At 46.8% G+C, this 27,487-nt stretch overlaps 1 protein-coding gene across 4 annotated transcripts in view; it reads left to right on the top strand.

The window, feature by feature from the left end:
- Positions 1 to 25,549, top strand: part of AAR2 (AAR2 splicing factor) — a 30,338-nt gene extending 4,789 nt beyond the window's left edge. For 2 of the 4 annotated variants that reach the window (XM_060078468.1, XM_060078466.1), the window contains exons 3-4: positions 2,339 to 2,568; positions 15,189 to 17,847. In XM_060078468.1, coding sequence (XP_059934451.1) covers positions 2,339 to 2,568; positions 15,189 to 15,356 — 398 coding nt within the window. In that variant the 3' untranslated portion in view covers positions 15,357 to 17,847. Of the gene's footprint in view, positions 1 to 2,338; positions 2,569 to 11,183; positions 13,407 to 15,188; positions 17,848 to 25,439 lie in introns of those variants that run through there. The other 2 variants (XM_060078469.1, XM_060078470.1) reach the window with 2 other exon arrangements.
- Positions 25,550 to 27,487: the final 1,938 nt, after the last annotated feature.

Raw genomic sequence — 27,487 nt, 5'->3', positions numbered from 1 at the left:
TGCATACATTTCGGGGTGAAACCGTTGGATCAGAGTGTGCATGTTGCCAGGAGAAGGTCATGCATCCTTGCCAGCTGGTGAGGCTGTTGCCCATCACCTTTGACATGGCATTTGATATGGCAGTTTAGCAAAGGTCTCTTCCAACTGGATAGTTGAAAAATGATATCTTGTTTCAATTTATATTTCTTCTATTACTAATGACAGCAAACTTTTGTCACATCTTTAATAGTTGTTAATATTTTTTCTTGTATAAGTTGTCCAATATTTACATATTTTTCTATTGGAAGATCAGTGAGAATTTTGAATATAGGGCCTTTTACATAATAGGCTTAGCTGATAAAAAGGGACATTTTATGGGGTGTATCTATTTTCATTTAATAAGTAACACTTGAAATTCTGGCTTAAAATAAACAGAAAAAAAATGAACAGAAATCCTGTTTTCTACCTCTTAAACATTTCAGTTCTTCAAAGTAATCTTGTGAAAAGGTCTGTTTCAGGGATTACTGTATCTTCATGACAGCCCTTTGAAATTATTTCTGATCTCATAATTTAATTTTAGACTGAGCCAGAAATGTATGAATTTAAACAAATGCCCTAAATTCAGAGAATAAGCTCGTATTTTCACAAACTAACCAGGTAAAGCCAACTGAAGAAGCAAATCATTAACCTCTAGAAAAAGTTAAATTCTCTAACCTATAGAAAATTTAACTATATTTTGAAAATATTGATCAAATGGTCGAAATATCTAGACCAGGTAGCTATCCACACGAATCAAACCTGGTTCCACAAGCCTAGGAACAGAGAACTAGTTTTTCCAGGTCTCCAGAGGTGACAGATCAGACACCATGCGTTTAGAGAGGTATTCAGTGTTGAGTACATCCGTTCTTTTTATGGCCCACACGTAGATATACCACAGAAGCCCTCCTTAAATTTGAAGCCAGAGAGAGCGTCTCTGATCAGCAACAGTTTATCTTGGCAACTAGAGACCCAGCTGCTTGCCCAAGGACAACGGCTTCTGGATTACCAGGTCTCTGTGTGAGATAGGGATCTGGTGGGAATGTGGGAATGATAACTAAGATTTCTTGAGTGATACTTTGTGCCAGGCATTATGCTAAATGCTTTATATGTACTATATTGATTCATTTAATCTTCACTACAACCCTCAAATAAGGAAATTGAAGCATAAACAGATTAAGTAACGTGCCCAAAGTCACACAGCTGCGAAGTGGTGGAGCTCAGATTTGAACCTTTGCATTTTGGCTCCAGAGCCCATGTTCTTAACCACAGGCTGCTCATAGAGATCAAATCACAGAGCCCTGTGATTAAACAAAGGATAATAATTTGGCTGGCAGGCTAACCCTGGAACAAGTACTCATGAATTTTCTTGTCCAGGGAGGCTCTAGGACTGTTCCCACCCAATAGAAATCTGTTTTAGAGCTTCCCTGGTGGCATAGTGGTTAAGAATCTGCCTGCCAGTGCAGGGGACATGGGTTCGAGCCCTGGTCCGGGAAGATCCCACATGCCATGGAGCAACTAAGCCTGCGAGCCACAACTACTGAAGCCACAACTACTGAAGCCACAACTACTGAAGCCCATGCGCCTAGAGCTGGTGCTCTGCAACAGGAGAAGCCACCACAATGAGAAGCCCGCGCACAGCAACGAAGACCCAACGCAGCCCAAAATAAATGAATTTTAAAAAGAAATCTGTTCTGTCTTTCCATTGTTCAGTTGCTAAGCATTAGATGTGTGACCTTGGGCAATTTGCTTGACCTCATCTATGAAATGAGGCAAATACCACCTTCCCTGATCACCTTGCGGAGTTGGGCTGAGGATTATGTGGTGTAATGCAGCATTTCTCTGACCCTGAAGCAGACCGTGTGCATCAGAATCACCCGGGAAGCTTGTTAGAGCTACAGATACTGAGGCCCCATCATCTGTCCTCAACCAGGATCTCTGGTGGTGAGGCCTGGGCAGCTTTCTTTTTAACAAGTTCTCTTAGTATTTCAGATGGGCAGCCAGTTTGGGGATCTACTTGGCATAATATCCATGGACACATTTTGTAAACTTGTTAAATGCTAGGCAAATACTATGTGTGCCTCTTCTCTTGCAGTCAGATATCTCAGAAATCCAAAACCAGTTTGGTTTCTCATGGCTTGAGTTTATAGCAGTTCAGCAAACTTTTATTGAGCAGCTGCTAGGTGCAAAACCCTGTGCCAGGCTCTGGAAGGGTGACAAGGATAGAAAGCCACTTATTGCTGAGGCCCCGTGGAACTGACGGCTCAGTAGTGTCAGCCAGTACTCCTGTCCCTCAGGATCATTTCTCCTGTGCACCTTTCAGGTGAACTCCAGTTTGCCTTTGTATGCTTCCTGCTGGGGAACGTGTACGAGGCATTCGAGCACTGGAAGCGGCTCCTGAACCTTCTGTGCCGGTCAGAAGAGGCCATGGTGAAGCACCACACCCTTTACGTCAACCTCATCTCCATCCTGTACCACCAGCTTGGCGAGATCCCCGCCGACTTCTTTGTGGACATCGTCTCCCAGGACAACTTCCTCACCAGCACCTTACAGGTGAGCAGGCTTTTGGCTGACACCCAAGCGCGTCAGAATTAAGGCCAGGGTATGTGAAAGTACCCTTGGAGGCTTACCTTTTTGTTTTTTGCTGTTCTTTCCTGAGCCAAGTTGTCTTCATTTCAGTTTCCTAATAGTAGGCTGTTCCCTGGTTCTCTCTCTCCTACTTGATTATAAGCTCCTTAATTCCAGAGACCCTCTCTGTGTACCACCTTCTCCCCGCCTCGCCCCCTAAGGTGCCTAGCACTGGGGTACTTGGAATTTGAGTCAGCCCCACCCCTTGAGCAACTCGGCACAAAACAGTTCTTATTTCTGCCTCCCTGTAGCTGTAAGTTGCTGCAAACCAGTAGGACAGAGTTTTGAAGCTAGTTATTCCCAGGGAAACATCTGCAGCTCCTTAGATCTCATTTAGGCATTAAAGTAACTTTGATTTCCTGTTCAAACAAAATGTGCCAGTTTCTGCAGAGATTCTCTGACAGAAAAAGTGAAATTTGCTTTTAACTCAGCAATTAAATTTTCATTATGAGTGATAATTAGGGAAGAAGCTTCAAACAACTTACAGTCTTCGTCCTGTGCTATTTCCTCCCTTTGCAAACAGATTAGCTTCCTTTATGTTCTTGGGACAGCCTCTGTCACTCACATGGTGTAACTTTCTCAAGTATAGAAGAGGCAGAAGCTGCAGGCTGTCAGTTTCCATACTTTCTGTTTCATGACTGTTTTTTTCCTCACTGTGTGTGAGACCCCCACAGGCCTGCTCCTTAAAAGGTGGCTATTCACTAACCTCCCACTCCCACCCATGGTAAGGGAAGGAATGAACAGTCATTAAATGCCTGTTGGCATTTAATAGGCACCATGCTTATCTCTTTATATGGGTCCCCTCATTTAATCTCTCTGGAGCACGTAAGACAGGGAGGATTATTCCCATTTTACGAATGAGAACACTGAGACTCAAAAAGATTAAATCATTAATATACGGTCACACAGCTGGTAGGTGGCAGAGTCAGGATTTGTACCCAGGCCTGAGTCTTGGTTTAAGGCCTATGCTTATGCCCCTACTTACCGAATACAGTGTAGATCCCACCCCACCCTCCAAAAAGAGTCTTGATTGACATTAGTGGACACACTCTCAGGGGCCTGTTTCTCAAAGGTACAGAATACTTTTCTAAAACCAGCTTACTGTTGGAAGAGTCCCTGTGCTCAGGCAGCTGACATAAACCTCTGAAGTTGAAGGACTTGTGTGGACCATGGGCATGCGTCAGTCAGGCTGATGGTTTGAGCCTGGTGTATTCCACTTCATGAGAGTTATAAAACTGCCCTTTTATTGGTTCTTGATATCACAGAGAAATTAAATCCCTTTAGCCTTCCTCTGCAGGGAAAATCGCCCCAGTTACTGGGTCACGGGTTGCAGAGCATTAGGAGGCAGCAGCCTGCTAACTGGCCTCTGGCAGCGGGAATACGTGCCGCCCTTGTGATGTGCGCTAGCGCTGTTGTGCAAACATAGGAGGGCCACAGTGTGTCGTTGGCTGTCCAACCATTTTCAGCAGGACCAGCAGCTGAGCTCTCATTGCTGGGGCTTTGTTGCCAGCAATGATTTACAAAGCAGAAAGGGCCCAGCTGGATTGCTCGATGTCCAGGTAGGGTGTGCAAAGCTGATGATTAGAAGAATTTTGTCTTTGGACTTTTCACTAAGAAAATTTGATGTCATTATTTGGAAAAACCCAGGACATGTGCCTTAAAAACAATATATCAACACCTGTTCTTTAAGCATCCTTTCTTTATATACAACGTTCTTCTCAGAGTGTTGAGGAACATGTATATGAGTTAGCCTGTTTCTCAAAGGTACAGAATACTTTTCTAAAACCAGCATACTGTTGGAAGAGTCCCTGTGATCAGGCAGCTGACATAAAACTCTGAAAGTTGAAGGACTTGTGCAGAAGCATCTCTTCATTGATTTAGCAGGTGTTTGCTGAGCACCTGTTGTATACAAGGCCCTGTTCTAGGATGGGGAATGTAGCTCTGGGCAAGACAGACAGAGTCCCTGACTTGGAGTTTAGATTTTGGTGGGAAAGTAAACAAATGAATAAACCAGATAACTCCAGGTAGCCCAAAGTATTTTGGAAGGCAGTACCATTTTCCTAACCCAGGCCTTTTGGTCTCATCTAGACTGCATCAGAGTTTATCAACTTCCATGTTCACCCCCATCAGTCCATCTGTCTCCCACACTGCCACCAAAATGCACCTCTGATTCTATTTCTCTGTGGTCCTCGTGGCCTAAAAAGTTAAAAGCCCAAACCTAGGTCATAATACCCATCCTGATCGGGCTCCTAATCTGTTCTCCAGCTTTTCCTTCCTTTCCCTATTTTCCACCATCAACTCCAGCAGCATTGGTCTCCTTGCAAGTTGCCAGACATGCCATGCTGTTCCATGCCTTCCTCTTTTTTTTTTACTTGTAAAAAATACGTAACATGAGATTTACCCTCTTAATATTTTAAGTGTACAGTACAGTACTGTTAACTATAAGCAGAGAGGATCTCTAGAACTTTTTCATCTGGCACGACTGAAACTTTATACCCATGTTTCATGTCTTCTTAACGGAACCTGATTTTCCCTCTGCCTGCTATGTACTTGTTCATCCTACAGGATGCCCTCTAGGCATCCCTCTCTGTGGTGCCATCCCTCTCTGTGGTGCCATCCCTGATATCTCCCTCCTTTCCATACTATTAGCCTACTTTGTACTTGTCACTATTATATTGCACAGGCTGTGCTTGCTGAAATGTATATATTGTCTGCCTGACTTCCCCACTGAGCCATGGGCTTTTACCAGAAGCCTATTTTTTGTTCATCTGGTTATCTTCAACACCTACTTGAGGCCTAGCACTGATCTCACTTTGTGTTATTGGGTGTTTTTTTTTTTTTTTTGCGGTACGCGGGCCTCTCACTGTTGTGGCCTCTCCCGATGCGGAGCACAGGCTCCAGACGCGCAGACTCAGCGGCCATGGCTCACGGGCCCAGCCGCTCCGTGGCATGTGGCATCTTCCCGGACCGGAGCATGAACCCGTGTCCCCTGCATCGGACTCTCAACCACTGCGCCACCAGGGAAGCCCCTATTGGGTGTTTTTAGTGCATAATTCCTGTGGCAGTGTGAACAGATGACCCTGCTATGACAGGTATAAACAGTGAAGTCTGGTCAAAGGACATTAGGAGCACCAGAGAGGGGTTGGTTGGTTCATTCAGGCTGGGGTTGAGATTTGAGGAGACAGAGGGTCAGGAATGGCGTTTTTGTGAAGGGGGGCATTTGACCATGAGCTTGAAGGATGACACAGATTTCAATGGGCAAAATGCGGAAAGGGTATTGCAAAACTTTTCTCTTTTTTTTTTTTTTTTTTTTGCTGTACGCGGGCCTCTCACTGCTGTGGCCTCTCCCGTTGCGGAGCACAGGCTCCGGACACACAGGCTCCGCGGCCATGGCTCGCGGGCCCAGCTGCTCCGCGGCATGTGGGATCTTCCGGGATCGGGGCACGAACCCGTGTCCCCTGCATCGGCAGGCGGACTCTCAACCACTGTGCCACCAGGGAAGCCCGCTTTTCTCTTTTTTGATGGCAAGTTACACTGATGCCATCTTGGCAGTGAGATCCTGTCACCCTACACACAGGCACTCACTCCGGGTGTTTGTGAGTGAATGAATCAGCCCATAAAAGCCTTCCTTAGCCAGCCACCTGCTCTCCCTGCAGGTCATCAAGTAAGTGGAACCGGCTTTCTTACTTCAGTGTTTAAATGGCTGCTACCCATGGAGAGGGACTGGTGTTTGTGTGTGAGCACTTAAAGACAGCCACATTAGCTTGTGTAAAATCAGCCACATAATGCCCTCTGCCATTAGAGGCCCCTTTGAATAGGTGCCACTGGTTTTTACAATCCCATGGATTAGCTTGAATAAAAATTATTTGTTTTATAAAAATAGATAGTTTTTTCTTTTATTTGAAGCAACTTGAGTCATCATAATTTGTTTAAAACCAATGAAAGGATAATCTGAATTTAATAGTATGTTATAAAGTGAATTATGTACAAAATAAGAATTCTTATTACTGATTGCATAGCATTTAGGCATATAGTCATGTAACCTGTTTTTTTTTTAATACTTTTAGTCGCAATAGGCCATATAGGCTCTCCAGCTTCGTTTCTTGCCAGTATTCGAAATACTAGTGTCCATCTTTAACTCTCGAGGGAAAACACTAGCTCTGACAATGATGTCTGTAGTACCGGCATACCTTGGAAATATTGTGAGTTTGGTGCTGGGCTACCACAATAAAGTGAATATCACCAAAAGTGAGTCACATGAATCTTTTGGTTTCCCAGTGCGTATAAAAGTCATGTTTACTCTATACATAGTCTATTAAGTGTGCAGTAGCATTATGTCTTAAAAGAAAATACTTTAGTGAAGAAGCACTTTATTGCTAAAAAATGCTAACCATCATCTGCGCCCTCAGTGAGTCGTTATGTTTTTTTTTTAACATCTTTATTGGAGTATCATTTCCTTACAATGGTGTGTTAGTTTCTGCTTTATAACACAGTGAATCAGCTATACATATACATATATCCCCATATCTCCTCCCTCTTGCATCTCCCTCCCACCCTCCCTATCCCACCCCTCTAGGTGGTCACAAAGCACCGAGCTGATCTCCCTGTGCTATGTGGCTGCTTCCCACTAGCTATCTATTTTACATTTGGTAGTGTATATATGTCCATGCCACTCTCTCACTTCGTCCCAGCTTACCCTTCCCCCTCCCCGTGTCCTCAAATCCATTCTCTATGTCTGCATCTTTATTCCTTTCCTGCCCCAAGGTTCTTCAGAACCTTTTCTTTTTTTAGATTCCATATATATGTGTTAGCATACGGTATTTGCTTTTCTCTTTCTGACTTACTTTACTCTGTATGACAGACTCTACGTCCGTCCACCTCACTACAAATAACTCAGTTTTGTTTCTTTTTATGGCTGAGTAATATTCCATTGTATATATGTGCCACATCTTCTTTATCCATTCATCTGTGGATGGACACTTAGGTTGCTTCCATGTCCTGGCTATTGTAAATAGAGCTGCAATGAACATTGTGGTACATGACTCTTTGATTTATGGTTTTCTCAGGATATATGCCCAGTAGTGGGATTTAGTTTTTTAAGGAACCTCCATACTGTTCTCCATAGTGGCTGTATCAATTTACATTCTCACCAACAGTGCAAGAGGGTTCCCTTTTCTCCACGCCCTCTCCAGCATTTATCGTTTATAGCTTTTTTGATGATGGCCATTATCACTGGTGTGAGGTGATACCTCATTGTAGTTTTGATTTGCATTTCTCTAATGATTAGCGATGTTGAGCATCCTTTCATGTGTTTGTTGGCAATCTGTATATCTTCTTTGGAGAAATGTCTATTTAGGTCTTCTGCCCATTTTTGGATTGGGTTGTTTGTTTTTTTTGTTTCATTTTGTTTTGTTTTTTGCGATACGCGGGCCTCTCACTGTTGTGGCCTCTCCCGTTGCGGAGCACAGGCTCCGGATGCGCAGGCCCAGCGGCCATGGCTCATGGGCCCAGCCACTCCACGGCATGTGGGATCTTCCCGGACCGGGGCACGAACCCGTGTCCCCTGCATTGGCAGGCCGACTCTCAACCACTGCGCCACCAGGGAAGCCCCTGTTTTTTTGATATTGAGCTGCATGAGCTGCTTGTAAATTTTGGAGATTAATCCTTTGTCAGTTGCTTCATTTGCAAATATTTTCTCCCATTCTGAGGGTTGTCTTTTCGTCTTGTTTATGGTTTCCTTTGCTGTGCAAAAGCTTTTAAGTTTCATTAGGTCCCATTTGTTTATTTTTGTTTTTAGTTCCATTTCTCTAGGAGGTGGGTCAAAAAGGATTTTGCTGTGATTTATGTCATAGAGTGTTCTGCCTATGTTTTCCTCTAAGAGTTTGATAGTGTCTGGTTTTACATTTAGGTCTTTAATCCAGTTGGAGTTTATTTTTGTGTATGGTGTTAGGGAGTGTTCTAATTTCATTCTTTTTTTTTTTTTTTAGAAATGGCTTTTATTTATTTATTTATTTATTTATTTTTGGCTGTGTTGGGTCTTCGTTTCTGTGCGAGGGCTTTCTCTAGTTGCGGCGAGCGGGGGCCACTCTTCATCGCGGTACGTGGGCCTCTCACTATCACGGCCTCTCTTGTTGTGGAGCACAGGCTCCAGACGTGCAGGCTCAGTAGTTGTGGCTCACGGGCTTAGTTGCTCCCCAGCATGTGGGATCTTCCCGGACCAGGGCTCGAACCCGTGTCCCCTGCATTGGCAGGCAGACTCTCAACCACTGCGCCACCAGGGAAGCCCTCTAATTTCATTCTTTTACATGTAGTTGTCCAGTTTTTTCCAGCACCACTTATTGAAGAGGCTGTCTTTTCTCCATTATATATTCTTGCCTCCTTCATCAAAAATAAGGTGACCAGGGGCTTCCCTGGTGGCGCAGTGGTTGAGAGTCTGCCTGCCGATGCAGGGAACACGGGTTCGTGCCCCGGTCTGGGAAGATCCCACATGCCGCGGAGCGGCTAGGCCCGTGAGCCATGGCCACTGGGCCTGCGCGTCCAGAGCCTGTGCTCCGCAACCGGAGAGGCCACCACGGTGAGAGGCCTGCCTACCACCAAAAAAAATAATAATAATAAGGTGACCATAGGTGCGTGGGTTTATCTCTGGGCTTTCTATCCTGTTCCATTGATCTGCATTTCTGTTTTTGTGCCAGTACCATACTGTCTTGATTACTGTAGCTTTGTAGTATCCTCTGAAGTCCGGGAGCCTGGTTCCTCCAGCTCTGTTTTTCTTTCTCAAGATTGCTTTGGCTATTCGGGGTCTTTTGTGTTTCCATACAAATTGTGAAATTTTTTGTTCTAGTTCTGTGAAAAATGCCATTGGTAGTTTGATAGGGATTGCATTGAATCTTTGGGTAGTATCGTGATTTTCACAATGTTGATTCTTCCAATCCAAGAACATGGTATTTCTCTCCATCTATTTGTATCATCTTTAATTTCTTTCATCAGTGTCTTATAGTTTTCTGCATACAGGTCTTTTGTCTCCTTAGGTAGGTTTATTCCTAGGTATAGCCGTAATCTTTTTGGTTTGAAATATTTTGAGAATTACCAGAATATGACACAGACACAAAGTGAGCAAATGCTGTTGGGAAAATGGTGCTGATAGACTTGCTCAATGCAGGGTTGCCACAGACCTCCAATTTGTAAAAAATGCAATACCTGAGAAGTGCAATAAAACAACATATGCCTGTGTTTTTGTCATAACACCAGCTCTGATAAATTTCACCTACCTACTCCTACACCTCCTGCCATCAACTATCACTTCTGCACACTTACTGTGCATTATTTCATTTAGCCCTCACAACAATGCTAGAAGTTAAGTATATAATCCCATTTTAACAGATGAGAAGACAGGAACAGAGAGGTCACATAATTTTGCCTGAGTTTGCCAGAGCTAGTGGATGGCAAGGCTGAACTTTGATTCTAAAGCCCACTGTGGTGGGCTCCCATATATGATTAGAGCCCCAGATGATACATCCAAAATTCTTTAAACTGACCTCAGAAAACATGATTCTGCTGCTTTTCGCCTTCTTGGTAATTGTTGTGAAGTGATAGTCTTGCTTTTAACACCACTTTCTTCTTCTGCAAGTGGAAATAAAATGTACTACCTCTGGCTAGTTTCATTCTAAGTTGAATAATCATGTGGGAATTGAAAAAATTAGGAAATTTCATCTTTTTGGTCTAGCCACAAAATAGGATAAGCAGTGACTCAGCTATCTACCGTGGTATTTTGAATTTCTCAAGGTGACCTGACTGAACTCAATTTATTTAACTGGGGTTTAAAAGAAAGCTTTCACATTTCTGACTGAAGTACAATTTTACAATATATAGACTTAATGGTAAAAGTATTAATACCTTTTTTTTTTAATTTGAAGAAAAATACCCAATGGGTATGCTTTTAGTTCTAAAATGCAGATGTTTGTGAAATGTTATTATCCTATTTCAAAAGTATTTTTAAAATATCCAGGATTAATATTCCCATATTAAGATGATTCATTTCTCAGTGATTTTTAAAAGTTTACTTGTTTCACTTAAGTAAATAAAATAACCAGATCATTACTAAATTTATATAAGAAGGCATACAATTAATCTAAAAACAAGAGAATCAAAGTAAATTGTTGTTTGGAAACCAGATACTGTCTAAACATCTCTTCTGAATTGTGAATTTTTTTAAATAACAAGTTTGTAAACTATAGGGACAAAAATAGATCAATGGATGCCAGGGGCTAGGGTCAAGGGGAGGATTTGATCTGTAAGGGTCAGTGTGAGGGAATATTTTTGGAGTGATAGAACGGTTCAGTATCCTGATTGTGTTGGTATATGGGCCTTTAAACTCATAGACTGAATACCAAAAGAAAAAGCTATAAACAGATACCTATCTTGATTACATCATATAGTGGTTGCATGGGTGTATACATTTATCAAAACAAATTGAACACTTAAAATGGATGAATTTAATTGTGCATAAATTATGCCTCAATAAAGTTGGTTTTTTAAAACAGACAACCTAGGCTGTGACCTGGATCCTGGAAGCCTGCAGAAGGGACAGTTCCAGAAGCATGTGGTCTCCAAGCCCCTTGGTTCCCCATAGGACACGGCTGAAAATATCAAGGATATATTACGTCTGTGTCAAGACAAAAAGAAAGTCTTGGTAGGGAAGAAGGATTTCGATTTGCCTACTGGGACAGGATCTTGCTTGACATTTATCACTTGCAGCACTTATCACCGTCCTTATCTGTACAATGGGAATAGTAATTTCCTATCCTACCTCCCAGTTTGTAGTAAAGATTAGACTGACAAGTTCTTTAAAAAGGACATAGGGCTTTTCAAATTAGAATCCTTATTTTTCAGACTGAAGGCTTCAGTTATACCTGCCTCTAGTTAATGTTACCCCCATGGCGATGTTGGAGAGGTGGGTGGGAAGGATGAATGACGAGTATGCACCCCGCCTGTTCCAGTCTCTCACTGCTGGCCATCCCTACATCTCATTCATATCCATTCAGTGAGCATCCTGTGGGCCCCAACTCTATGCCAGGCCCTGGGCGATCTGCTGTGTGGGTCACATTGATAATTAGGAAGTGACCCCTACTCTGAAGGGGCACAGATCACTGTGATGCAAGCAGAGTGTGAGAAATGCCATAAGGGATGCTCAGGCACAGTACTGGGGGAATGGAGGTTGGAGCAGTTCCTTTCAGCTTGGGCTTTTATAAGAGAACTGTCACAAGGAGATGGCTTGTGAGCCGGTGGCATCCAGGGGCCTGGTAAATAAGCCACGTCCTCCCCAGGACGACTCCCTTATCCTGTCCAGCACCATCATGTAATTATCGAGCAATTATTTGGTACAGGCACTGTGCAAAAGGGACCCAGAAATAGATTTTCATAGAACCTATGATCTTCTTCATTCTTTTGTTCATTAAACATCCAATGGGTCCTTTTTATATGGCAGACTCTGTGCCAGGGGAGTGGGATGCAGGTAGGAAAAGGAGTCTCTGCTTTGGAGTTGCTCCTTGTCTCTTGGGAGAGCTCAACGGTAAATGGACGGTTACTGACTGAGAGTGAGGCTATGTCTCAGGTAACCCTGGGCACCGGGGGAGCACAGAGGAGCACCTGTTCCATCTTTGGTCTGGGAAGACATCCCAAAGGAGGTGGCATCTGAACTGAGCTTGGGTCACTAGTAGAGATTAGTAGGTGAAGGAGGAGAAAGCAGGGGTGGAGAAGGGTGTTATAAGCAGAGGGAAAAGCCTGTGTGAGTAGAGGCACAGAAGAGGCAATGGAGCATGTTTGGGCAGTTGCTCAATGTGGCAGGAGAGGAAGGGCTGTGTAGAGAGTAGTACAATTTACCGTGTAAGGAGGGAGAACAGGAAGAGGCTTTTGGTAATTCAGCCAGCAGGCACCCCCAGGACCACTGGGGGCAGACCCATGGGTGCACAGGGCCTCCATCGCTAATGCTGTTTGAAACAAGGCTTCTCTGCTTCTCATACCAGGCCCCTCCCCAGGGTTCAGCCGGCCTCACGTTCAGTGCTCCAGAGCAGGCTCCATTAGCTGCCTATGGACAGGCCGCCGGCTTCCCCACTGCTCTCTCACCACTGAGCTCACACAACCCCTCTAATTAGTTATTGATCTGGTGTTTTGTTGTAGCTGTGCTTCCTGCTCCTGTATTTAATCGATTCCCAAGTAATGAAACCAAATTCTGTAACCCCCCCACCTTCTGCTTCTGAACTCCCCTCCCCGTCTCTTCAGTCCCTGCTACCACCCCAACAAAGTGTCTCTAAACAAAGACCACTGGCCATGAGCCTCACTCCTCCTGCTAACAGAAAGACAGTGGAGAGGCGGTTAGGAGGGGGGTTGTCCCTGGAAGCAGCTGCAGAGTACACCTGTTACCTTTGTCAGGTCAAGGCCCCTGGAGCCCAGATTCCTTCCATGGTGGTCTGTGGGCCAGCTGTGACACGAAGGTGATGTGGATCAGATTGCTGCTTTCACCCTCACGCCCCTGTGTCTGGGGTGGTCTTGCAGGGAGCCAACGGGTAGTCTGGGAAAAACTGTTCCTTCCTTTCTGGTAATTTTGACCCAGCCATTTAACTCCCCTCAGCCTCCATTTCCATAAAATAGGCATCCTAGTGTGTCTTCCCAGGGCATGGTGAGGATCCATTGGACTACTCTATGAAACTTCTTTGAGAACAATAAAATAATGTGAGAAGGAGTAATGGGTTTGCTGTCATTCTTAGAGAAGCAGTTGAGATCCGGGACAATCTGAAATGGAGTTTCAGAGGTAGGGAAAATTACTCTGTTTGCCCCTGCCCATGTTTATATTAGATGAAACTGAATTTAAAAGAACATCAGAACAAGGGATTAGTATCCAGAATATATAAAGAACTTCGATGACTCAACTACACAAAAAAACCTGATCCAAAAAGGGCAAAAAGGGCTTCCCTGGTGGCGCAGTGGTTGAGAGTCCGCCTGCCGGTGCAGGGGACGCGGGTTCGTGCCCCGGTCTGGGAAGATCCCACATGCTGCGGAGCGGCTGGGCCCGTGAGCCATGGCCGCTGAGCCTGCATGTCCGGAGCCTGTGCTTTGCAACGTGAGAGGCCACAACAGTGAGAGGCCCGCGTACCACACACACACAAAAAAAGGGCAAAGGACTTAAATAGACTTTTCTCCAAGGAAGATATACACATGGCCAATAAATACATGAAAAGATATTCGGCATCACTAATCCTTAGGGAAATGCAAATCAAAACCACAATGAGACACCACACCCATTTGGGTAGCTATTGTAAACAAACAAACAAACAAAACCAAAATAACAGATACTGAAGAGATTGTAGAGAAATTGGAACCCTCGTTCATTGCTGATGGTAATGTAAAATGACACAGCCACTGTGGAAAACAGTATGGTGGTTCCTCAAAACATTAAACAGAATTACCTTATGATCCAGAAACTCCACTTCTGGGTATATACCCCAAAGAATTGAAAGCAATGACTCTGTAAGAGATATTTTTATATCCGTGTTCATAGCAGCATTATTTATAATAGCCAAAAGGTAGAAACAACCCAAATGGCCATTGACAGATGATTGGAAAAGAAATGTGGTATCTACATACAGTGGCATATCATTCAGCCTTAAAAAGGAAGGAAATTCTGGCACTTCCTACATGAGTGAACCTTGAGGACATTATGTTAAGTGAAATAAGTCAGGCACAAATTGACAAATATTGTTTGATTCCACTTATATGAGGTACCTAGAGTAGTCAAATTCATAGAAAGAAAGTAGAATGGTGGTTACCAGGGGCTGGAAGCAGGGAATGGGGAGTTAACGGGTGTCATTTCAGTTGGGGAAGATGAAAAAGTTCTGGAGATGGTTGGTGGTGATGATTGCGTAACAGTGTAAATATACTTAATGCCACTGGACTATACTCTTAACATGGTAAATATTAAGTGTATTTAGTACAGTCTTTTAAATGATAATTTTTTGATGTTTAAAATGGTAGATTTTGTGTTATGTATATATTACCACAACTTAAAAAACCCAAAGCTTTTAAGGGGAATAGAAACCTCAGATTGGCAGCCTGGGGCCCATTTAGATTAGAGCAGCAGTTCACCCTCAACTGGGTTAGGGCCTGGGATTTTATGGGATCCAAGGGCTTATAAGCACCCCCATGCCTTTCTTAGTACCGGCTGGTGTAGCTCTGCCTCTTTTTCTAAGTTCCTGCCCAGGTGCCCAGTAGGTCTCCCTGGAGAGCAGGGCCAGGGTGATGGCCCTGCTGGCCTTACTCTCAGTGGGGCCTCTCTGCCCAAGATAGTAGTTTTCCATTCAGGTCCTGCCCCAGCTTCTCAGCTGGGCTTGGACCTTCTTTCTTGGTTTGGGGGGAGCACATTAGGTGTCCTGAGCCTGTGCCAGCAGCGGCTGATCCACCCACCCCCGAGAGCTGAACACCATGAGGAAATTTCCACAGCTTTCTCAGCCCCTCTGTGTTCTCAGGAGTGACTTATCCTCTGTTCTCTGTAGGTTTTCTTTTCATCTGCCTGCAGCGTTGCCGTGGATGCCACCCTGAGGCAGAAAGCTGAAAAGTTCCAAGCTCACCTAACCAAGAAGTTTCAGTGGGACTTTGAGGCGGAGCCTGAGGACTGCGCCCCGGTGGTGGTGGCTCTTCCCGAGGGTGTGGGGACTGGCTAACTGGAAAAGCTCTCAGCCAGAGGAGGCCCCTTCCCCATGGCTGCGGTCCTGGCTCCTCCATTCACCTGTCCCACTGGGACTTACTGGGTCAGCAGCCCTGCCAGGTTCTACAAAGATGGAGCCAGAATTCCCTCCTTCACCAATAAATAAGTTCCTTTAGTGCCAGAGAGGCTGTACCCCATCTAGAAGGCATATTTGTGGGTTCCCCGTCAGCCTGGCCTCGGTGCTATAACCTAACTGAATTCCAAATGAGCTCTTGGGAGAGACCTGCCTCAGCAGCAGCTTGCTTCCTTCCAGAAGAGAAGAAGTTGAGCCAAAAGCCCAGGAGAACCAGTTGTTTATTCCGTAGAATGGTTAGAAACCCTGGACTGCCCAGGAGTTTGAGATGTCAGTTGGTGACTTTTTAAAAGTTAATCAGAGGGTAATAGGGAGATGAGCCAGATTTCTGCCTGCCCCTTGTTGGATGGGAATACATCACAGAAAACATGGGCGTGTGACCACCCTGGAGCCCCAGGTTGGGGAGGGCATAACAGAAGACGGTTGGGTTGAAACTGACGAGTGGTCAGCTTTTGCTTTAAGTCCCTTTCTCCTGTCCAGAGGTCCCAGTGGATAATCTTTCAAGATCATTGCAGCCCCTGACCTCAGAGGCGTTGCTAGTGCCACACCCCTCCCATCTGCTCCGTTCTGAGGCCTCAGACCCAGAAGTGGGCCTTGGCAACCCTTTGTATGGCCCCATTCCTCACCAGAGCCACCACGAGTGTTTCTGATGACCCGGAGATTCAACAACAAAGAGAAAGGTTCTTGCTTTGTACAGGCTTCTTTGGCCCTGTTGAAGTTCTGTGCCTTTATTCAGAGCTCCAGAGGTGACCTGGTCAGCCTGGGTCCACCCCCCGTCCTGCTGTGGGGCTGTCAGCCACAGGAGTGATGGTGCTCCGGTTTCCTGGGAGTCCTGAGGGCTTGCACATCATGCACACAGGCCCTGCCACCCTGACCTCAAACTGTTGTACTGTGATCAGAATCCCTGTGCTGCTCTCTCCCAAGGCTGCGGCTCACACTAGGTTTCTGAATAAGAATCCCCTCTGGTTAAGACTTTCGGTTCCACTTGTCTCCTTGAAGTTGTTTTTCCAAGAGCATAACATACATTAAAGTCTTGGAGTTGAGACTAAATCCCCTTGTGTGACTCTCTCTTATAGTTCATCTGCCCAGTTCCCACCGCAGCCAGGCACTGTCCTTAGATGCACATGTCCTCCCTACCGGGCACCAGGAGACCCTGCCCAACCTCTGCAGGCTCTGGAGGAGGCAAGTGGCCAGCGATGTCTCCTGTCACCAGCGGGGCTTCTGAGATGGGCACACCTGCAGGAAGGATTGAGGCCCTGTATCTCTAGAGCAACCAGAAGGTTCACCTTGTGTGAATTTGCTGTTCTTTTTCTCCCCAAAGCCCAATCATCAGAACCACTGGGGAGCTTGTTAAAATTGCAGATTCCAAAGGAATAAAGCCCTGATCCATGCCGCAGCATAGACAAACCCTGAAAACACTGTGCAGAGTGAAAGAAGTCGGACACAAAGACCACATGTTGTACGATTCCATTCTTATGAATCATCCAGAGTCGACAAATCCATAGAGACAGAGGGATTAGTGGAAGTTCAGACTCCCAAGTCCCACCCTACAGGAACTCAGAGGCAGTGAATCTGGATGCAGCCTGGGTTCTGAGGCACACTCAGTTTTGAGTTACTACCTAGAAGTAACAGCACTGCAATTTAGTACCTAGAGCTCCACTGGGACAATTTGTCTCCCACTAGCCTTGACAGGGCAGCACCTGGAAGTTGGATCATGTGACCTGTTCTCTAAGCTTGTTGGTCTTATGTCTACACAGACACCCCCCCCCAACCGCGCCCACTCACACAAATGGGTTAAGGAAAAGCAGCTACAATGTATAAGTGCTCCGTTCTGTTAGTTCACTTAATCCTCACAACAGTATGTGGTAATTGCTATTATTTTCCCCATTTTACCGATAGGAAAATGGGCTCAGAAGGCTTCCGTCATTTTGCTAGGGTCCCACAGCTCGTAAGGATTGAGCTCCAGAGTCAAACCAAGCCCATTGGTGTCCAGGGTCCGCACTCAGTACTGCATTCACTGCTGTGATTTACTCCTTCCCTACCCTTGCATGTCCAGGACAGCCTTGCTTTCTTCCTGCTTCCCCGGATCTAGCCTTGGCCCTGTTGACAGCCAGCTGTGTGACCTTGGGCAAGCCACTTAACGTTCTCTGGGCTTCAGTGTATTTTTGTATAAAGTAAGAGAGTTTGCTTGGACTGAGGATTGCTGGTAAAGGTACTCCAGGCTCCTTCAGGCTCCCTCCACTTAAAAATGGACCCTTGTGTTTTAAATGTTTTCAAAGGGAAACTACATTTACATGAGATAATATGGCTGGGCTGACAAAAAAAAAAAACAAAAAACAATAGGTCTCTTATTGGGGGCTAGAGTGACATTGATGCTGTGTCTTCTGCTTCTCCCAGCTGGCAGTCCTCTGTGTCTTTGATGAATAAAAAATGTGAAAACAAATTAATTATTACTTAATACTTGCAGTATTTTTGGAAAGCAGAAACCTTGAAAACGGAGAACCAGTGGCGTTGCTGATCTCTAAGCTCCCTTCCAGTTCTAACACATCTAAAAGTGAAGCTATTGGCAGGAGCTGGCCTGATTTTAAAATCCCCTCAAATGCAAGCCTCCTGGGGTCTGGCTCTTGTTTGCGAGGCTGCTTTATCCTATTAACAGAATCAGCAGAGGTAGCGACTTTCCAACCCCTTCTGCTGTCCCCGTGACAAACCCTCGCTGCTCAGAGCCCCGGTCCGTCTAATTTCGTCTAATTTCTTACCACCTGAGCAGTGGAGGAGTTCCCGCCGTTGATTAATAATAATTAATTACCATCGGTAATTATTTTCCCAACGTCATCCCTTTATAAATATTATTTAATATTCTCAGAGTGCTCTGACATGTTGGTTTCTCCAACTAATCAGACTTTGGCTTGACCAAGATGCCATCCCCTGCTGAAATGGGGGCTGGCAATGCAGAGGATGCCGTGGCAAAGCCATCGCTGAGTCACGTCTGCCAGACTTAAAGCAGGACAGAGGTGGGCAGCTCACCTGAGCCACCTGCTAATACTGGGGGCCGCGTGGTCCTGTGATTCTGCAGAACCACTCCCGCTGGCCACGGCACTGCCTCACCTCGGAGTTCACCACATCTGGCCCAGGCAGGCTTTGTTGTCAGTAGGCCCTTCTAGACCCTTTGTTCTCCTCAGCATCCACCGTCTGTCTCCGAGGTGGCTCATTCTCCCCACAAACCCTGGGCTCCTGCTGTGGACTGGCCTCCCTCCTGAGATGGGGTTGAGAGCCAAGGTAATGTCAGCTGCTCCCTGCTGGGGGGGTGGGGGAGGAGTGTGTCCAGCCCTCCCCCACCTGCTAGGCCTTCTGTCCTGTGTCCTCAGTCTGGTGCTCACCTGTGTAGACTCAACAGATTTCTCTGGAAAACAGGGATCCTCAGAGTTCTCAGGCTGTCAGTTAAAATGCTCAGTGGGAGGAAGGTGGGAGAAGTCGGCGGCTTCCCAGTCCAATGTCAGACGCCTGTTCGAAAGGAACTCCACAGGGGTCCCTTGCTTGGATCTCTGTCTTGCTTCTTCCCTCCCCCAATTTCTCCATTTTCCCTCTGTCCGCCTCCAGACGTTCTTACCTGGCTCAAGTCTGGTCTCTACACGGCTAAGGGGATGCCGACAGATGGAGTTTCATGTTGAGGAGAGGGAGCCATCCCATGAGAAGCAGAGAAAAATGTGGGACCTACACCAAAGATCAGAGAGGCTGGGAGAGCTGTCTTGAAGGAGGAGGTCTCTGCATCCTTTAGAAGGGAGAGCTGGGACCCGTGGGAGAAACTGCAGGGGGCAGAGCTTGGCTTCATTCCTTCTCTACCCAGCTAATACTTTCTGAGCTCCTGCCCCTGGGAGCTTACATTCCAGTGGGGCGAGGGACAGGCAATAAACTTAATAAATAGACTGAAGAGTATGTTAGTTGTGAGAAATGCTCTGGAAAATAATAGAGCAGGATAAGGGAAATTGGGAGTCCTGGCAGGGTAAGGGGACATGTTGCAATATAAATGGGGTGACGCTTGAGCAAGGATTTGAAGGACGTGAGCAAGGGAGCCATGTGGGTATCTGGGGGAAGTGTTCCAGGCAAAATGAACAGTGAGTGCAAAGGCCCTGGGGCAGGAGCATGTCTGATGTGTTGGAGGAGCACCAGGGGGTCAGCATGGTGTGAGTGGAGTGATCAAGAAGAGAATGGAAGGAGAGAACATGTCAAAGGGTACAGAGCAATCAGATTGTCCAGGGCTTAGGGACTGTTGTAAGAATGTTGCATTTTAGTCAGTGAAATGGCATTAGAGGGTTTTAAGCAGAAGAGTGGCGTGGTCTGACTTTTGTTTTAACAGGATCACCAGCTGTCCTGTTGGACATAGACTGCAGGGGGCTGGGTAGAAGCAGGGAGACCAGTAAGAAGGCTAGTGCAGTGGAGGTGAGGGATGACGCTGACGCAATCAGAGTGATATCAGGTATGCACGCTGGGGCTATTCGTGACTCAGGTCAGGGTTGGACTGGAAGTCTTCCAAGGGCCCTTCTAGCCTGATAACCTCTCCTCTGAAGTCTCAGAATCTGGGCAGAATACTGACTCGTTGGGTCCTCCCCCCCCACCACAAGTCCCCTGTCTACTGTGCCATCAGGGATCTGCCAGCCCTGCCTGTTCCCAGATGTCCATGGTACCTTAGGGCAGGCGAGGCAATGGTGAAGGGCTGGGGAGGAACTCACAGGAGTTCTGGGCGGTCGGGGTGGAGGCAGGGGACTCGACGGCTCTGTTGAGAAGGCATAAATGAGTCAGGGCCGCGACAGGCTCTGGTCACACGGCCAGCACCCGTGCGGCTGTTCTTGCTGCCAGCGAGTGCTGAGGAGGGTCACACTTGCTGTTCGGGGGTTCTCGTGACTCACAGAGTTGAGGGCTGTTGGGACTAATTTGTCTTGGTCAAGAAGCGTTCACACACCCACTTCCACCAGGGAATGTCCATGGACTTCGAGGTGACTAACATGAGCCGGCATGGAGGGGGGCGGTGCTCCCTCTTTGCTGAGAATGTGCTGGATCCTTTATTCACCTTATTCAGGCAGAGCCGTAGGTCTTCAAGGAAGGTCTTATCACTCCTCATCGTACAGACAAGGAAACAAGGCTCAGAGAGGTGAGGCACAGGCTCACAAATCTCAGAGCCAGAATCCCAGCCTGTCTGAGTCCGGCACGGCCCTGCCACCACACAGCTCTCCTTAATAAGAACAGTTACATAATCTGTGATAATTACCAGTGGATCCAAGGCTGCCAGCCTGATAACTGACAGTGTCAACCGCTTACAAGTGTGGCGGACAGGCCCCACTGGCCTCTTGGTTCATGACAGCTTGCTAATGTTTCCACCCAGACTCTTAGTGTCCAGATCTGGCCTTGGGTACAACGGACCGACTGGCTCATGCGAGGTGGCACCTGCGTGTGGTAGGAGGGGGACCCGCATCTGGTCCAGAAGGAGTCTGCTTCTAGACTCTTTGTGGACCACTGGGGACCCTGAGGGGCTGCTCTGTCTGGGGTGCGCCTGAGTAGAGGCCTCTCCCACCCTGTCCTGCCAGAGTTGCTATTGAATTTGCAAAAGGTCTTTGCTTTACTGCCAGATGTGAGGCCTCTGAGGGGCTGATTTAATGCCCAGACATCCTCCGTGGATCAATAAGCTGTTTTGTTCCGAGTCTAGGAGCCCAAAGGTAGAGAACAGGATGTAGGGGATTGAGGGGGTGTCTCTTCGTCTCGATTTTTGAATGAAGAAGGCTACACCATTGTTCATTTCCCTTTTGGAAATTGTCTATTTATGTCCTCTGCCCATTTTTCTTTTGGATCTTCTTTTTTAAAAAAATATACATTTGTCTTATATCTTAATATTAGAAATATTTCCCCCAATTTGCCTTTTAATTTTATGATGTTTTGAAATGTATACTTTACTTTTTATGTCAAAATGCCAAGCTTGTTTTTTTTGATTTGATCTTTGTCCCACTGCTTTAATGCTTAAAAGTCTATTCCCATATCAAGATGAAATGTATACTAACCTATATTTTGTTCTAGTATTTCTCAGTGTTAGGTTTTTTATTCTGTATTTTGCCAGAGTCAAAACCATGTTTCCTCGGCCCCACTTAATCCATCTCCACTCCTACCTTTCACACCTCACATCCGTTCTCGATTTTTCCTCTCCAGATTTTAAGTCCTAACTACCACCTCACACCTCTGTCCTTTTCCTTTCCTCAGCCACCAAGGGCTTCTCATAAGCCTTCCTAATCCCCTCACAGCATTTACAGCCAGAGCCACACCCATATCTGGCCCTTGGTATTACAGTCTTGTGATGTGGAGTGCTTTTCTTGTTGCTTCCCAAGGCTAGAATCATTTGTTCATGATCCTATACTGCCTTGCTCCAAGCATGGGGCTAAGTGCATCAATGCTTAGGGTTTTGTTTTGTTTTGTTTTGTTTTAAAGAAGATAGAATTCATTAGAGTGAAGGGTCGCTTCCAGAACAGCGGGCTGACTTCCTAGTAGTCTGGGAGAGTCGAGCCTGAACATGTGCTATAGATCAGTTTTTATAGCCAGAAAACAAAAGAATGGTCCGAGGTGAAAATTTTGTTTACTGACTGGTCGAGGCACATATACCTTCCTTCTATAGAGTGGGAGTGGGAGTGGGACAGGGCATATGCTTTTCCTTATTTGGGACAGGTCCTGTTGCCAAGGTGGGCATCGCCCAGGTGGGCTCAGGAATTTTGTAACCATCACAACAGGATGGGGAGGGCGATTAAGAGTCCGGTAGGGGGGCTTCCCTGGTGGCGCAGTGGTTGAGAGTCCTTCTGCTGATGCAGGGGACACGGGTTCGTGCCCCGGTCCGGGAGGATCCCACATGCCGCGGAGCGGCTGGGCCCGTAAGCCATGGCCGCTGAGCCTGTGCGTCTGGAGCCTGTGCTCCGCAACGGGAGAGGCCACAACAGTGAGAGGCCTGCGTACGGCAAAAAAAAAAAGAGGCCGGTAGGGAGTGTAATGCTGAAACTTTTTCAGGCAGATTTTCCTTTGTCCTTGAAGCACCACTGTCCTTGGAGCACCACATTCCCCCCTCTATTTATAGGGCCAATTCCTTGGCCCTGTTGTATACCCTGCTCATATCTACCTAACTGCCTAATTCCCTCTCAAGCATCTGGGAACCCCTTTTGTGAGAAGGGACAATGAACTCTCTGGCTGCTTCCTGTTGAGCGGAGGCGTCATGGGGCCCTGGGTTCCCATTGCCTGCTCTGTCAGGGTGTATCTAGGGAGGAGTGCGGGCCCCATGGAAAGTGATGCCGGCTTGTTCAAGGGTTGTATGAGTGTTGACTTGCTGGTATTCTTGTTGCATCACCATTTGGAGGTTTATTTGTTGTATTCTGGAAGAGACAAACTTAACAAGGAGGTTAAAAATACATGGCCCGAAGATTAGTAGAAGTAGAAAAGCCACTATAGGGCCTAGGAAAGGGGTTAGCCAAGAGAACCAGGACCAGATGTTAGTCTTGAAGTCCCACCAGTCAAATGCCCCTGAGACTCCTTCCTTGTAGAATCCACTAGCTCTTTCAATAATGGCTCGAAGATGAGTCTGGACCTTGCCTGATAGGTTGACAAGAAAACAGCAATCCTCCTTTAACATTACACAGGTCCCTCCTCGATTAGCTGTTAGGAGGTCCAGAGCTCTTCTATTTTGTAAAACCACTGCTGCTAGAGAATTTATTTGCTCCTGTAGCGTGTTAATTTGAGCTGCTAGGTTGGCAGTCTCTTGTGTGAGTTCAAGAGAGAGCTGTCGGACAGTGAAAATGGAGTTTAAAAGTCCAGCTGAGGGCCTCCCTGGTGGCGCAGTGGTTAAGAGTCCGCCTGCCAATGCAGGGGATACGGGTTCGTGCCCCGGTCTGGGAGGATCCCATATGCCGTGGAGCGGCTGGGCCCGTGAGCCATGGCCGCTGGGCCTGCGCATCCGGAGCCTGTGCTCCGCAACGGGAGAGGCCACAACAGTGAGAGGCCCACATACCGCAAAAAGAAAAAAAAAAAAAAAAAAAAAAGTCCAGCTGAGCCTGTTCCCATCCCTGTTAGTAGGATCGAGGAACAGCGAGTGGGACCAGTGGGGCTGAATAGAACCAGGTCAGGGCTGAATAAGTAGCCCCGGTGTCAATTAGAAAGTTTACAGTAGCCCCTGCTACATCCAGTGTTACCCGGGACTCCTCTGGTTTTATGGGGAACATAGGGGCTTGTAGATTGAGCCTCAGGCACCTTCAGTCATCTGCTTCCAGGAGCCCCAGATCTAGAGTGCAATCCGGTTCTTGATCCTGATAGTCAATTACCACTCACAGGGGCAATTGGCGTTGACCTCGGCCCAGGGGGCTGGGACCTGAAATATCCCGGGTGTTGAGTGGTTGTGGAATTGGCCTACCCGCTTGAGGGTGGGAGGGACAACTCCTCTTCCAGTGGCCCTTTTGGCGACGGTAAGGGCACGGCGTAACGGGTGGTGGGGTGCGGCAGTTCCTGACAGTGTGCCCCTGGTGACCGCAGTGGTAGCAGGTCAGCGGTGGTTTCTGAGACGGGAGAGGGGCTTCCATGGGTCCCTGATTGGGAGGGACTGAGTAATGCCAAGAGCCATATACTGAGTGCGCCGCTTTAATTTTTCCTCCTCTCTTAGTTCTCATCTGTTCCTAGAAGCCTCCTCCCTATTGTTGAAGACCTTAAGGCTGTGTCAAGTAGGACAGAAAATGGGGTCTGTGGCCCTTACTCTAGTTTCTGTAATTTCTGTCTTATGTCTGGGGATGCCTGGCTTATAAAGTGAACTGCAAGTATAGCCTGACCTTCAGGGGTCTCAGGGTCTAGGTTGGTGTATTTCCTCATAGCCTCTACTCATCAGGCCTGAAAAAGGGCTGGATTCTCAGAGAGTTCCTGTGTGACTTCTCTGAGTTTATTATAATTGACAGATTTGATGATTGCCTTTTTCATACCTTCTAGTAGACAGGGAATCATGTAATTTCTCCTAGTGGGCCCTCCTGCTGGCCCATTTTCATTTGCCTGGTATCTCCATCCTGGGTCTGCCCATGGACTCCCCCCGCTCGGTTCTCATTAGGATTTCGGGCATGTGTCTCATCTGCCTAGGCCTGAGCCAAGGCCCAGATCCTGGCCCTTTCTTCGTGAGTGCAGCAGGTAGTTAGGACCACATGAATATCTTGCCAAGTTAAGTCAAAGGCTATAGTTAGGGCCTGGAATTCCCTGATGAACATGGAGGGGTCCTGGTTAAAGGAGCCCAGTTCCCCTTGAATATGAGAGAGATCAGACATGGGGAAGGGGACATGAACTCTGATAGTACCTAGGTCTCCAGTAGCGACCTCTCGTAGGAGAAGCATACTGGGACTCGATTCAGAGCATTGGGCTGCTCGTGACCGAGTGTGGGGAGGGGAGGGAAGGTCTGCTTCCAGGTATGGAGGTGGGGTTGGGGAGCAGAAGGTTGAGGAGGAGGCTGGGGAGACCGGGGACAAGAAGGCTCATCCAAGATACCTGGTGGAGGGGGAGATGCGGAGGGAGGAGGTAGTGAAGCTAAAGGAGGAGGAGAGGGGGGAGGGCGAGGCATTAAAGTGGTAATGGAGAGACACATGTGACAGGAGTCCCTTGGGCTCAGATTCTGACTGAGGACCATGACGGCCTGGATATATGGAACCTTGGAATCCTTTCCTAGTTTCCGACAACAGAGATCAAGTTGGAGGATCATGTTGTAATTTAGCGTCCCATTAAGAGGCCATTGTTCTTGTTCTCTCAGTTTGTATTGGGGCCAAGCCATATCACAAAAGAAAATGGCAACTTCCCTGGTGGTGCAGTGGTTAAGAATCCGCCTGCCAATGCAGGGGACACGGGTTCGATCCCTGGTCCGGGAAAATCCCACATGCCGCGGAGCAACTAAGCCCGTGTGCTGCAACTACTGAGCCTGTTCTCTAGAGCCCGCGAGCCACAACTACTGAAGCCCGCGCACCTAGAGCCTGTGCTCCGCAACAAGAGAAGCCACTGCAATGAGAAGCCCACACACCACAACGAAGAGTAGCCTCTACTCACCACAACTAGAGAAAGCCTGTGCGCAGCAACAAAGAACCAATGCAGCCATAAATAAATAAATAAATAAATAAATAAATAAATAAATAATAAGCCTCTTCTTTTTAAGATTGTCTGGGTCAAATTCCTTCCAATTTGTGAGTCTAAGGGAATAGACATACCTGAACACATTCTTAGCCTCAGTGCCATAGAATGGGGGTACTGAGAATCACTGATGGGCAAAAAGGCATACCCTCTTCGTCTCAGTGACCTCTCCATGTGACTAAGGCACCAGTGACCAGAAAAGGGAATTCCCGGAAGTCAGCAGGAAATTGACTCACCGTTAGAAGACGGGAAGGAGCTCTTGGGACAATCTAGAGGCGGTGGGGTCCTTTAGAGTCAGTCCGAGCCGAGGAGAAAGAAGCAGAAGCAACAGAAAAGAGGACTGAGGATTCTTCTAACCCCACCGAGGAGGCGGTGGCCAAGGGACTGGGGGCTTTGTGTTTTGCTTTGTCCATGATGTGCCTCATGTTGCACAGAAGTTGTCTTGACAAGGGCAGACTCTCTAATAGCCTGGTCCGTTCCGTGACCCCCCTTATCCTTTCACGGGAGTCTTCAAGCGGCAGGCGCCCTAATGGCTTTTAAATGCCTGACCCGTGTCCACACGATACCCTTTGGCCTAGTCCTCAGTCAGAAGGAAGACGGAGGGATCCTCACCCGTTCTGGGCAGCAGTTACTGGGGCAAAGTGAACCGTGGAGCATTCAGAACACACCAGGGTGTGGCCCAGGCCAGAGTTCCTCCGTTGCTTCCACAGCAACTTGCCTGTTCACAGAGGGTCCCAAGGAATGAGGAGAGGAGGTGGGGAAAGAGATCCCCCCTGGTGATCCCCACACAGGCCACCAAATGTCGTGGTCCGAACGTGGGTTGAAAAAGAATCTCCAGACACAAGGCAGAACGTAAAGAAGATAGAATTTATTAGAGGGAAGTGTCGCTGCCAGAACAGTGGGCCGACTTCCTAGTAGTCTGGGAGAGTCTGTCCTCAATACTTTGTTGTTAGGAAGATTACCTCTCCCGCTTTGAGAAGGCTCCGTCCCTGCACTAAAGGCCCTGGCATGGCCAGTAGTTGCTGTTTTGTAGACTCCACAACCCATTTCTCTTCACCGCCCTTCTGATGTCAAGCCTTCTTTGCTTTGAGGAAGCCTTTTTCTACTCCATGTCATCTTTGGTAGGAGTGCCAATCATGGGACCTCATTCCATCCTCCTACCCGCAGAGATAGACACATAACTTCAGCTAGGCCACTTGTCACCTTCCCTGAGATGCTTCTTCTGGAAGGTGCAGAAAGATACTGCATGCTTTTGGAGTTATGGTGGTAGAGGACTCTCACCTGGACCTAATAGGGCTCATCATACCCATAAAAAAAAAAAGAGCCCTTGCACCAGAAATGAGGATGAGGACAGCACAGAAGGAAGCTGAGATGAGAGATGAGAGTGAGAGAGAGAGCGAGAGCCAACAACATCACTGGAGCACCTGGATCCAGCACCACCTGCAGCCCACAGTCCCCAGGATTCCTTCACATGAGCCAATATAATGCCTTTGTTTCTTCCCTAAATTTTATTTTATTGTGGTAAGAACATTTAACATGAGACCTACCTTCTTAAGAATTCTTTAGGTGTAAAATACAGTATTGTTGGTTATAGGTACAATGTTGTACAGCAGATCTCTGGAACTTAATCATCTTTCTTAACTGGAACTTTATGTCCATTGACTTGTAACTTCTCATTTCTCCCTCCCCCCACCCTCTGGCAACCACTATTCCATTCTTTGAGTCTATGAATTTGACTGTTTTTGATACTTCATACTATTCACAATAGTATGTGGAAACAACCTAAATGTCCATTGGCAGATGAATGGATAATGCAAAAGTGGTATATGCATACAATGGAATATTATTCAGCC

This window comes from Mesoplodon densirostris, chromosome 16, assembly GCF_025265405.1.
Source record: "Mesoplodon densirostris isolate mMesDen1 chromosome 16, mMesDen1 primary haplotype, whole genome shotgun sequence".
NCBI classification, from domain to species: Eukaryota; Metazoa; Chordata; class Mammalia; order Artiodactyla; family Ziphiidae; genus Mesoplodon; species Mesoplodon densirostris.
The sequence above is the reverse complement of the archived record's forward strand: the minus strand, read 5'-3'. Positions and strand labels throughout refer to the sequence as shown.